The sequence below is a fragment of the Poecilia mexicana genome, unplaced genomic scaffold, assembly GCF_051168715.1.
Source record: "Poecilia mexicana isolate PSO_F unplaced genomic scaffold, ASM5116871v1 scaffold_8, whole genome shotgun sequence".
NCBI lineage: Eukaryota > Metazoa > Chordata > Actinopteri > Cyprinodontiformes > Poeciliidae > Poecilia > Poecilia mexicana.
Genome location: NW_028263377.1, coordinates 22,440,810 through 22,454,177, shown reverse-complemented (window position 1 = coordinate 22,454,177; position 13,368 = coordinate 22,440,810). Strand labels below are relative to the sequence as shown.

General features: G+C 39.1%; 1 protein-coding gene across 1 annotated transcript in view; it reads right to left on the bottom strand.

Moving 5' to 3' along the window:
* Window positions 1-12,334, bottom strand: part of lasp1 (LIM and SH3 protein 1) — a 37,272-nt gene extending 24,938 nt beyond the window's left edge. Inside the window, exon 1 of the mRNA XM_015004811.2 lies at window positions 12,035-12,334. Coding sequence (XP_014860297.1) covers window positions 12,035-12,103 — 69 coding nt within the window. The 5' untranslated portion in view covers window positions 12,104-12,334. The remainder of the gene's footprint in view (window positions 1-12,034) is intronic.
* Between the last annotated feature and the right edge of the window lie 1,034 nt (window positions 12,335-13,368).

The following is a 13,368-nucleotide window of genomic DNA, read 5'->3' as shown; positions in this document are numbered from 1 at the left end:
AATAACCAAACGACATATTTTTCTTTTGTTTTTCCTGAAAAAAATAAGTAAAAGTAAAGATTTTAGTTATTTTTTTTACTTCTTGGACAACCTTTTCTTAAAGGATTTAAACAGATGAATGACCTATCCATATCATTTCAGAAAAATGAGCAGCTTGAACTGTGGCACTAAAGTGATGCAATCACTCTGGCATTGAAAACTTAAGAAACCAACATCCTCTTTGGGTGCCAACAAAAAGCTGGCTGCCAGTGGTGTGAGAACCTGTTAAATTGTATTTGATGAGAACATATCACAGTTTGCACATCAGAGTCACAAGGTTCTGCATTTTTAAAGTCTTGTGAATTATATCAAACATCTTCAATTCATCTTCATAGGAGCTTGGACCAAGAGTGTTTTCCTCATCCCCTCTTCCCACCCTCACACCCCATTTCCTGTTCTGGCGTTAGCTTAATCTGTAGTCTGTGGTCTCAAAGGGAGATTGAAGGAGAGAGAATTGGACAAACCCAAAAAGGAGGGAGGAGAGCATGAAAGTAAGGAGCTGGACAAAGCAAGAGGAAAGGCTGCAGCCAGCAGAGGGTGGGTGCGAGAGGGGAAACGCCGGGGAGTGAAGCAATGATCTGATCCCGCTGTCATCGAAGAGAGGGAGGGAGGAGAGCGAAGACACCGAAAGAAAGAATAGGGCCAAAAGAAAGGGAATGCTTATTAACATGGCCTTAGGGCACCCTGCCATCCGTCCCATTCTTTCTCCCACTCTATCGCTTTCCATTGCCCACACACAAAACGAGAATCCTCCGAACAGAAAAAGGCGCAAGAAGATTAATCAAAACAGCAGAAACATGAGACTGCGACGAACATTTCTGAATGTTTCTCAAACAAGCCAGAGACATACCTAACATGCACAGACATTCATTTATAATGCAGCATGTGTAAAAGGAATATAGCCAGAAGGATGACTTTTAGACTTGAGGTATGAATTGAGTCACAAACCAAGAAGAAAAGACTCAATGGGAACATCTTTGGACCACCCAGAATGGTCTCCACCGACAAATGGCAAGAGTGTGCATATGTTTGTAGCTGCTAGCCAGCAATATTGTACTGGGGCATAAAAGAGACAATGCTAACAGTGGAAACAAGGCCCTGGCTGTGATCTGGAGAGCTGTGATCCACAGCCAAACACACAGAACCAAACCTTCAAGTCCAAACTCCTTAACCAACCACAACCCAGCCGGGCTGGAGGGAGCTGCAGATGGACACGTTACTCTCCGTTTCTCTTTATTTGAAACAAATCGCTTTAAAAACAACAGGACGATTACATGCTGTCTGGATACAGTTGATCTGTAGGGCCGTTTCAATGAGCAAAACAACAAATAGATCATCTGAGGGACAAATGCACACCCATGCTGGGAGAAAATGATTGAAACAGAGCATTTACTGTTCTCAGGAGAGTCAAAGAGGCAGGCATGGACTTTGACATTCATGTTAGACAGGTTAAACATTGACTTTAAGTCTAAATTAAAACACAAATCTGAGGAAGTCAACCATTTAGCAAACTATTTCTATGGCTTCCCTAACCTGCTAATCCACATTACAGGACTAGACTTGGCACCCTCTAACCAAGCATGACTTGGAAACAATGCTGCTCTCTGATGACAGCAAAATGTTTCAACCTAACCACAACTTCTGAATTAATCATTAGAGGGCATACCTGAATAAACATGTGCTGTAGTTGGAAGAGGTAAGGTGATCCCATTTTCAGGTTGACAATTACAGGAATTTTCTTTTTTCACTTTTGGCTGCAGTCAATTGTAAAAACAATTTGATGGCCCAATTAAAGGGCTATTTCTTCTACTGATACAATTTTATTTTCTTTAAAAGTCTCCAGTTTGACACATGTAAGGTTGACATATTAGTGTCTGTATAGATGGCGGCAAAAGGAGAGGTCAGTATGAAATGTCTTGCGGTATATGCCTCCAGTTTTGTACCTGAAAAACGTTGTGAATGCAACAAATAAAACTACAAAAACATGGTTGGTTAATTTGTGTGAATGAAACAAATGAACTTGATCATCAACTAAAATCTCACACTACTCCAGATATGTGCAAGTTATTCTTCTCAGAGTGTCGCTTATTGAAAGCTGTGTGCCACCTTTTTTGTCGTTACTATCCTGATTCATGCCAACGTCCCTCAGAAAAATAAATACAAATGATGTCTGCTTTTGCAGCCAACAACAGAACAGCTGGTGTGATTTGATCGTCGCTGAGACATTGTAAGGTTGGCAGAGGAGGCATGGCAACAGTCCCCACGACATTCCCACAATGCACTCCTACAACACTGTACTACTAACTGGAGGTCTCGACATGCAAGACGTGGCCTGGAAGAGGGTGGAAATTTGCAATTTCTCAATTGAAGTATATGGTACTCCACTAAAATAAGTGTCTCTTTTCAGTATGAAAGGATCGGCCTTTACCCTTTGACCTGTAAGGTTGCAGACATGCATTGAGCAGTTAATGCTGCAGTATGCAACTGTAAAAATATATATTACTTTACAGATATGCTGAAACTCTCACTATGTCATAACAGTATGGTATGAGAGATGATCTGTGAAAATAAAGCAACAGCCAATCACAGCCAGGAGGTGGGTGTTAGCGCTGTCAATCACCCTCTGTCTCATCCCCTTCCTTTCCCCGTCTGCTACGCTGCAGATAACAGATCATGTTGTGGATGCTCAGGCTAGTTAGAATGGCCACTGATGATGGCGGATACACAGTTTCCTGTAACATTCGGTTACATTACCACATTTAGCAGCAAGTACATGAGGTTGATTGACAGTGCTAAGACCTTCCTTCTGGCTCTGGTTATTTTTGACTGGGAGTATCAGACAGCAATAGCAGCTTAGAGAGGATGTTTCCACATTATCTGTAACATTATACTGTCACAACAGTGACATATGTAAAAAATATTCTTCAAAAAAGTTACATCATGCACCTTTAAGCAGGAGGCTCTGACTAATAGCTGTGGTTTAATCACGGAGCCTGCTCACATCGTTTTTCCTAGTTTGGTTACAATTCAAAGCAGTTGGGAAGATATTCTGCATTACCAGAATCATGGTAATCCAGAAATGTTACAATACCATGCTAAAATGTCAGAAACCGTGCAGGCTTAACATGTCTGACTCAATAAAATAAAATCCTTAGACAAGCTTCTGTCACACAGTAAGATGCCATTTTGCAGTAATAGTTGGTGTAGCAGAATCAAATCAGAAATATAAGATACAAGTCCAGGAATGATTGAACAGCAGGTTGAAGGTGTTAAAGTTTTTCCAGACCCAAATTTTCAGAGTGTTTCTCACTTTTACAACAAATTTCAATCTGAATTTATAACCCACATTTCTTTTTTTTTTTTTTCTTAAGGTTTTGTTGGTTCTAGTGGCCTTTATCTGAAAGTAGTTTGACAGGAAAGAGGGTTATGAGAGAGGGGGAAGACATGTGACAAATGTCACCAGGTTGGGAATTGAACCTGCGACCACTAGCATGAGGACTAAGGCCTCAATATGGGGGTTGTACTTTGCCCCTGCGCCACCACAGCACCCATAACCCACATTTCTATAGAGGTCAAGCTTCACAGAGTAGCTGGAGAATACTTTAACTACATCACATACACAGAAATCCTGTTGGACACAGAAAAGAGAGAAGATACAGAGGGAATATCGAAGTACTTATGACTGGACAACATGGGAAGGAGTCACATTTTGGCACCGATAATTGTTGTATGACATCTTTAGTTGTTAGAGCGCTAAAATGGCGGTTAGAGCATCTTGTCACACTGAATGACCACAGACTCTAGATCACAACTCATTTTCTCACGCATCATGTACAGCAATAGATCTGGTCTGACACGGCTGATCATGCAGTGTGAACCTGGATTTAGGAACAATTCTCATAAAACACTAAACGTATTAATCCCCTGAGCTTCTACGCGAGTTAGCCACAGCCACAGCCCTTCATAAGACTCCACCCGTCTTATGAAGGGTGGAGTGATATACTCATTTCAAGGGTTGGATGTAATGCTTGCAGGTGCTTTGTAATGGTTCAACTGTTGACTGTGTATTCTATGACTTTGTATTTTTGTGTTTTTATGATGTAAAGCACCTTAAACTGCCTGGTTGCTGAAATATGATATACAAATAAACTTGATTTGACTCGATTTTGTAGTTTTGCAAGAAAAGCATGCTGGAATGGTTTTGGATCAAGGTCCCTCACAAATAATTTGTTGCCACTAACATATTTGATATGATAAATGTTGTTTTAAAGCTCATTTGTGAAAAACATCACAGTCTTCCTTGGTGATTTTTAAATGAGATAGGCTTACCTGTTTGGGTTTATACTGAACCTGCACGTTGATACAACATAATCCAAAGTGCTTCCCACTGAAACATCCGAGACGTATTTTAACTCCATGCACTAATTCCAACCACTCCCCAGACACTCTGCATTGTCTGTTAATGATGTGCTCATTGTGAGAGTTACACAAGAGGGGACAAACAAAGCTGTGGAAATAAATGTGTGTCAGAGGGGCCGTCCAGCTGTTAGCCTTGTCTGGTTCCCGGAAAACCTTGCTCTGTAATGCCAAGGCAGGATCTGACAGTCAGCTGGAAAAATGAGGACACTGCAGAGATGGAGCCCTAGAAATGAAATACTCAAAAAACTGACATCTCTGTCTGCCTGCAGCTCAAGGGCAAATGCGTATGCACGTCATACACGCAATTGTACATGTATGCAGGGCTGGATGTGGGTTAAATGTCTCAATGTGAGAGATGCGTGTGTGTCAATGAGGGTCGTAGCCTGCAGACAAGAGAAAATGTTCACTCAGTATTGGTCAAGTAGTTTAGGAGGAAGAATCTCAGATATACCAGTAAAAATAATAGAGCTGGTTAGTGAACACCTCACTTAAAACTGGATTCAAAAGCATCGATTTCACAGTATAATTTTAAATTAAATTTATGAATGTTCTCACTGTACAAACAAATCATTCTACCGTTTAGGACAGAATGTTTTGTGCAAACTAATATGGCCTTTTAATCATCTTTAAAACATGTTAGGATTATATCGCAGTGGTCATAAATACAGCCAGGAGGACCATGTTTTGAGAGATACGAGTGTCTTGCATGCCAAAAAAAAAATAAAAATAAATAAATCTATTGTTCTCTTTTGGAAAAGAACAGATAGTCCAAGTGTTATATTTTGGATTAGACAAGTGTTAACAACTTTCCCCCTGGAAAGAACAACATGCATACAGAAGGGAAAGTAAGAGAAATTTGAGATGATTTGGACTTCATTTTATTTGTCAAAAATCAAATAAAAATCATGTTTTTAAAAAAAAAAAAAAAAAAAAAAAAAAAAAACCTTTTCAAACAAGTACATGAAAGTCTGTATAAATAAATTATTAAAATTGTAGAAGCCATTATTGTCAGGCAGTTATGCACTGAAAATATCATGGAGTGACGCGTGAGGTTTCAGGCGTTAAGTGCGGCCCATCTTCTGGTGTTAACCACTTCCTGGGTCGCCATGTGAGACATAGTTTAATTCGAGAATCAGGCAGTGTGGTGCTGATACGCCTAAAGACACGCACATCTGGATTGTGCTAGAAAGGATAATAAAACAACTCATTACCATATGCAAGCTAATTAAAACTCAATGCCACTTTTTGTTTTGTTTCAACCCAGGGCATTGTAGCTCAGCTGCAGGCAGACAGTGATTTTCACAGACTTGCTGGATATGAGGTGAAAATTTACTTTCCGAACTTTTCCTTCCAGATTTTAAAAGTTAAATAATTTTTCCAACCTTACACAACAGACAAGATGTCCAAAGTATGTCCCAGCAGAAACATGAAAGAGGAACATAATTAAAGATCGTCCTTGTCATGCTGTAAATCAAGCACATAATAACCCTGTCATGGCTGTAAATGTCTCTGCAATGTGAAACCATATTTGCGCTGGTATAAACTGTCCAGTAAATAAAACCCAACACGTAAAGTGGTTCCTTCTTCCTGATCGTACACAACTGGCCACTCAGTGAAGCCGATGGCTCGGGTGATTCTGATGTGGTTGGAGACATCAGAGGAAAGTGACTGGTGGTTGCTAAAGACGCCTCACCTTTGTGGCATTTAGACAACGTGACTCAGCTCTCAAAATAACCTGACTAAAGACAGGCTGCCATTCCTAAGACGAGGAACAAAACATTCGAGAATGCCTGATTCATCTAGAAGCGTTGGCAGTTAAAACATAAGTCAGGTGATTTTATTTTTTTTTTTTAGAGATTTTTTTTTATTTTGCATGCGTGCAAATATGAATGGGATGTAGGATATATTGTTTTTCAAACAGTAAAGACTGTACAAGATGAATATGCTTTGACCTTTAACCCTTCCTTACTGCAGTTTCCTGTGATTGAGCAGAAAGCAGCACAATAGACGCTCAAATCTTACAGGAAAATCCTACAGTAGCAACCAAACAAAGCAAACGCATTGTTAAATAACCTAAAAAATGGGTTAGCCATAAAATGGAAGATAGGACAGAGTATTATATTAAGCCCTGAGCCATTTTATTGCTTACTATATAGCAACACTCCAGGCTCTCTGGAGGTCTTTCAAGACATTAAAGAACAAAAATGTATATAAATAAAAGGAGAACTAGTGTGTCTACGCATTATTTCCTTCTACAAAAATGCATTTTTACATAAGCCACTGTTACAAGATGATTTCTGTAGATATCGTCATAAAAATAGCATAGATAACAGTCTGACGTGAATGATCTGCCGACAGTTTAAAAAAGGATGCTCACTGTAGTAAACCGCTTAGTGAGAAAATATGTTTTTCTGTCCAGCAATGCAATCTTTAGCCTTATGCAACCAAAAACAGAAACAGGTGCTGGTCATGTTACTTGACTTGGAGATGTCTGGTACAGATCATTTTGTATTTCCCCAAAATGATCTGATGATGTTTTAGAACAACTTTAATAAAGTATTTTTCTTTTATCTACTGTTTTAAAAAAAACAAAGATCAATGGGAGGTCAACTAGTTATTTTAGTTTGATCAGGGGTCCTAATCTCTCATACTTTTGAAGAGTGAGCTGACCCAAAGGGAAATCAAATTTATTTTTATATTTGTATTCATGTCAAATTCATGTTTAATGGTAAAGAGGTGCAGCATTTTGTGGCCATTTATTCTCAATAAATCATAAAAATACTTACTTACCAAGCAAACTAAAATGATATGCAATGATTAAGAACGAGAGTATGAAATTGTTTAAGGTCAGGTTTCAGGCGTGAGGTTTAACGCCTGATGGAACTAAACGGTAACAGAAGAGAAATCATTACCTAAAGGTTTAGAAATAAGCAAACAGCATTTTAAACATTTCTTATGTGTGGTGACAAAATTATCGTTTAGTTTATGTGCTAGACTGAATAGCTCTCAATCAAAATAAGTAAAAAAAATCTAATAAAATTCTGTTTAAGTAGCGAAAAATACATTCAAATCCAAACTTGGCTAACCTGAGGCTTTGGTTGACCATCTGAACTTGTAAAGTAGGTGATAAATGGTTGCATAAGAGCCAATCAGCAGTGCTGAAAATAAGATCTCTCAACTGTTGCAACAATTACCCAGAAGCCTAGAAACAGCAGCACACCTCTGTTGCGAGAAAATCCACATGAGGAAGGAAAGCACAAGTCAGTTTCACAAACCATTTATAGACCTTTGAAAGCAGCAGGTTAACCGTTCAAGAAGAGAGTAACCACCTACTGGCCTATATATCAAATTAGACTATTAATAAAACGTGCAAAAGATTTGGAGCAGAGTTGTGTAACCTGCAGGCCTGTTTAGCAAAACCTACGACAATATGCAGTAACGGGAGACACACTAAGAGTGGAAGAAAAGCTTTGCACTAATGTTCTTATTTTAAAAAAATCTATTTAAAAGTAGAAAACTGGGACACATCACTTTGCTCACACAGCAATTTCTTTGTTACACATCTCATTGGCTGGACTTCAAAGCCTTTTTGTGAAACAAAGCCACAAAACTGACAGGCATGCTCTGGATAAATGAGCTAAATATGTTCTTAATAACTTTATGCAACAAGCTGGTATGTTAAGCCCCAAATGAAAGCAAAATGAGATGGAGAACCGGTTGTAAAGAAGAGCCCGGACTAAAGTTTACTTCCTGTCTTTACATGCTGCTACTACCGGGCCAGTCCTGCTGTAAGCAGAGGAGTCCAGCACAGACAAAAGGCCTGGTTGTTCACCTCCTGCCACAGGAGGTGAAAATGATCGTCAGAACCAAAGCACAAGTGGAAGAACACTGAGCTACTCCACATGTACACCTGAGCGGGTGGAAAAATACTCAGATCAGCCTTGACTGCTTTAAAACAAAGATGGAAATGTGTGCAGTTTTGAGGAAAAAAAAAAAGTGGGGAGTCTGACACAGAATGGCAGAAAACGTCAACATACGGAAAGCTAGCTTGCTTTGCTGGGGTCAGAGCAGAAAGATGGCACTGCAGGCCAGGAGCGGAGCATGCTACATGGGAGTGTCTGTCTGCTGGAATGCACTCTGCTTCGGGGCGGATTCCACAGCGCATTCACGCTGCACTTGTGGCAATTTGATTTCTATCAATCCAAGCTTTGTAACAAACCAACATTACTTCTGTGGAGATGTCTGATCCGCCCTGTAATATAGGACGGCTGCGGGTATGGAGGGCTTCTGAGGTAAATCAATTCCAGTTGAACGCACAATGGGAAAATACCATTCATGTCCATTCTGCGGAAGAGTGACACATCCAGTCTGGGGATGATGTTATTTTAGATAAAGTGCTTTGTGAGCTTTCTCCACCACCTTCTTTTATCTGTCAATCCTGACAGATAAGTACATCTCAACAGTGATTGATTTTCTCTAGACTTTGAAGCATCCATTGCACAAAATATCTAATTGGTCGACTAAAATATGCTTGCCACCTGACAGATTTCTCCTGTTTCTACTTATTTGTCACACCTAAACAGTTCTGAACAAATAATATCCTATTTGATTTTATCTAAGGAGGAAGTATTATGTAAAATAGACTTTTTTGAGCTTTAAATTTTGTTATGTTATTTCCTCATCAAAAACACCTGGAGTGTTGCTTTGATTCAAGCATGTTTGAGAAATACTTTTATCTCTGTAGCAACCATCCAGCTGTGAAAAACACCTGGGTGGACCTAGCTCCGCCTTCAAGACGTAGCCCTTCCCCCGAATCAGCTCCTTCAGACTAGCCAGCAGCAATTAGCAAACACCTGTTGGAACTGCAAGTCAGCTGAACTCACAAAAGCTAGTTCTCAGTGCAAAGTTGGTAAAAACATTGTTAATGGCTTAATAGCAGAGCCATGTTGTGATGACTTACTGAAAGTGGAGTTTCAGAAAGAGATGGGATTTTTAAAGAGAGGGAACCAATTTCAATGGGTTAAAGGATTAAGTCAAATTTGATACATATATCTTTTTTTTATAACAACTGAAAGTTATAGATTCTTGATTAATTGTGCTATAAAATGGTGCTTGATGCCAGGGAAAAATATAATACTGTCCTTTAATAGGAGAAGTAATACAAAAAAAAACTTCTGTGAAATAATATTCTCCTTTATTTTTAAAATAAAAATTATGTTTTACCACATATTTTTAGAAAGATAAGTTCCATTTCACAAGCCAGACCCTGACATGATTACTGGCAGACATGTACAATCAGAAAATCCTTTCATTAGAAATAACGCTAAAACTAAAGAAATTCATCTACAGATGAGAAACAAAGACTTCCATCAGTCATGACTACAAATCCATTTCTAAGGTTTTTGGATCCCAGATAACCACAAGAAGACTCACCCAGAACAACCAACATCTAGACTCCCAAAAGTCTCAGTTAAGATCAGTGTACATGATTCAATTATAAAAATAACAGCCATTGGATCGTTCCAGGTCCAAAACCACTGCAAAGGCCTGTCTTACATCCACCAGTAAACATATTGATCATCTGAAACTTTATGGAAAATATTCTGTGGAGTGACGAGACTAAATTAGGTATTTTTGGAAGACTGCAGCTAGTGTAAATTAAACGACCTTTCAGAAAAAGATCATCACACTCAGAGTCAAACTTGGTGGTGGTGTGACGGGCTGGGCAACTCTCATAATTAATGGAACCAGTGATTCTGTCCTCTACCAGAAAGTCAGGAAGGAAAATGTCTGGCTATCAGTTGGTGAAGCTACACAACTTAATCTTGAGTTAATACAACAGGACAATGGGGAAAAGCACAGTACTCAGATTGGACCTCATTGGTTTTCAGAGCTTTAGTCATCATTTCAAATGTGCTTTTTGTATTTATTCAGCTTACCGTTCTCTGATATTGAAATTTGTTTAATTTGAAACATTTAAGCATGAAAAAAAATACCCTTTTTTCAAGCAGAGAATGTAATAAGGCTGATAACGGAAATTTTGTAAGTAATTTATAATTAATCAGGTGATGAGACCGAGAAACTAGCTGGTGATGTTATCAAAACCCAACGTCAGTTCCATGAATACATTTTTTTTTTTAAAAAAGCTGCATCATTCTGTCAAGAAATGATCGACATCACTGCAATTATCATGTCCTGTTTAGCAGAATACTTCCACCGAATGTAACTTGAGTTATGCTGATCAGGCTTTGAATGGCCGACCACAAATTACAGTTTTCCTTGAGGTCTGACCCACTGATTCAATTTCTGCTTTTAAGCCTGTAACACATAATAGAGAATACAAGAAGTGCTGCAAATGCTTTAACTTTTTGGGAATAGTTTTGAATTCAATAAAAAAATTATTTTTAAAAATCTCACTTGTTCCATCACCTGTAACAAACCTAAAATTGTGGAGATTGTTAGTAGTTTTGCTAATAATTGTCTAATCACTTAAGGAATAACAATAAGAACGGACTGATGGATGTCTAAATGTAACCGATGCAGCTTATTTTATTTTAAGAGAAATATGTTTTAAGACCCCATTTTCACAATACAAGAACGTATCTTGACTAAAAGAAAAGTTCAAGTCCTAATCACCAATCCCCTAAGAGAGATGTTGTAATTCATATTCAAAGCAGAGACCCCACCCAGATGAGTACAGTAGGGACTGAGCTTGAGCAATTTCAGCGTCTTGTACAGTTAAATGGTTGCAGAACTCTTTAACAAACTTGAATTTCCAAATGTTTTTGTGCACCCATGTTTTTCAACGAGTTAAGAGAGAAAACAGGAACAAGACTTGCACCATTAACACTTCCTTTAGTTGTGCCACGACTGCCAATTGACTGACCTCGAGAGTCACGGTGGGTAAAATTGATGAGATTACCCCCTGATCTGAGATTAGCGGTGTGTTTTGGGTGAATCCAAACAAGTAAACTCGTCAAATAATCCCCGATTTGAGATTAGCCGGTGAAATTGAGACAATCCGCGCTACCTGGGAGGAGTTCAGGACACGGAAATAAACGTGTTCGGTCGTGGATAAAGTGCTGTATTGTTCAGAAACCTGACGGAAATACCTCCACCTGAGGGGGTTTATGTGTGAGGGTAAAAACGTACTAAATAATGAATAAATACGCCCTGTTTGAAAGCAGTGGTGTGTTTTGTCGTTTTGGGCCCAGACAAGGCTCGGTTGTCGGGAGCACATCGAAGCCTCGCTTGCGGGCGAATAAACACCTTAATCCAAATGAAAACAAAAAACCAACATAAAAGGAGTACATTATTAACCAGGATGGGCACTATTTCCCTTTTCGACCACGTTGTGGTGCCACCGCATTCCCAGACGCTGGCTAGCTGCTAGCTTGCTAACGTCGACATACCTGTTCCTCTGTCTTCAGTTCAGTTCATTCACCGAATTATGTGAACGCTTTCGCTTTTAGCGAGGCAGAAAACCCCCCCAGATAGGGTCCAAAACAACTCAACCCGGTTTCTTTCATGTTCCAAAATAAAAAAGAAGAAAGACAGAGATATTTCGAGCTCTTACCTTGTCCAGACAGTTCACTTTTTCCGTGGGGTAAACGACTTGATTACATCTGCCACACATCGGATTCATGTTGGAGGAAACGCTCTTCTAGCTAGTTAGCAGACAACCCGGCGGTGATACGGGACAAAAGTGGCAGCGTGCTGTCGAGTGTTCGCTTTAAAACACCAGCTACAGAAGTCGGTTGCGATCGGCGGCTGACCAAAACCAGAATCTAGTTGTTTGTAGCGAAGGAGATTGTTGTTGTAGCCGCACAGCTGGCTGTCAGTCTATTAACCAGACACGGAAAGCACGCCCCCGACGCCCTCCTCTCCTTCCTTACAATGCGCGTGTCCGTGTACAGACGGGGGAAAAAATTACAATTTGGGCTTTTTTCCCACCTAAATTTTCATTGAATGAGTAATTACTCGTCAGATGACTTAATGGGAAAATATATAATTTGAAAATATCCACTAAATACTGTAAGAGATGTGTCAAAGTGCTGCAAATCAGTATTTAGTGATGTCTGATCGAGCCCCGTGCACCTCCTGTTTGTCCTATCAATGCTCCATCTGTTCTTGCATAGCAAACTAATGCAGTCATCTTGCAGATTTTGGGGCTCCACCAATTCAGTGCTCTTAAATCACATTTTACTCATCTGCCACGTTCACTGCATGTCCTACTTCATGTCCAGGTGAAACGATTGCGTAGGGCGACACCTGCTGGCAAACGCTATAACAAACAATATCATCCATTCATCTATTTTCTATGCACTGGACAGTCATTATCACACCACAGGAAAATGTAGAAAATCAAATGAACATAACGTGCATGGTTAGTCTTTGGACTCTATTGAAGGAGTTTGGACCTGTTTATAACACTTTATTCAACAGAACAGCACCTATGATTCTCTTTTAGCAAACTAAAAGGTAAGTTCAATGACTCTGGGACCACATGATGTAATTCAAAGCTGAATTTCTTTTAACAGTGAGCTTTAGACTCTTTCTTGTGTTCCATTGTGTTCACATGGTTGTAAGATAAAGATGTAATGATTTGATGTGTTTACAATATTTAAATATTACTACAAATTCTTGCTGCAATTTTTTTGATATCTGAAGGATAAAACACTTTTCCTTATTTGAATGCTATGTTCTTGTGTTTTCCCTATTTTGAAGCAGGCCTCTGTCACATAATATTTAGACCTCAGGGAAACAGGAAGTCACTGTTTATTATTTGGACATTTCCAATCAACTTAATAAGATGAAGAAAAAAAATAATAAAATGATATTATTGTGAAACAGTTCTAGTAGGACAATGTCAAACAGAACAGAAAGTTAGCATAACATGTAGGAAAACCC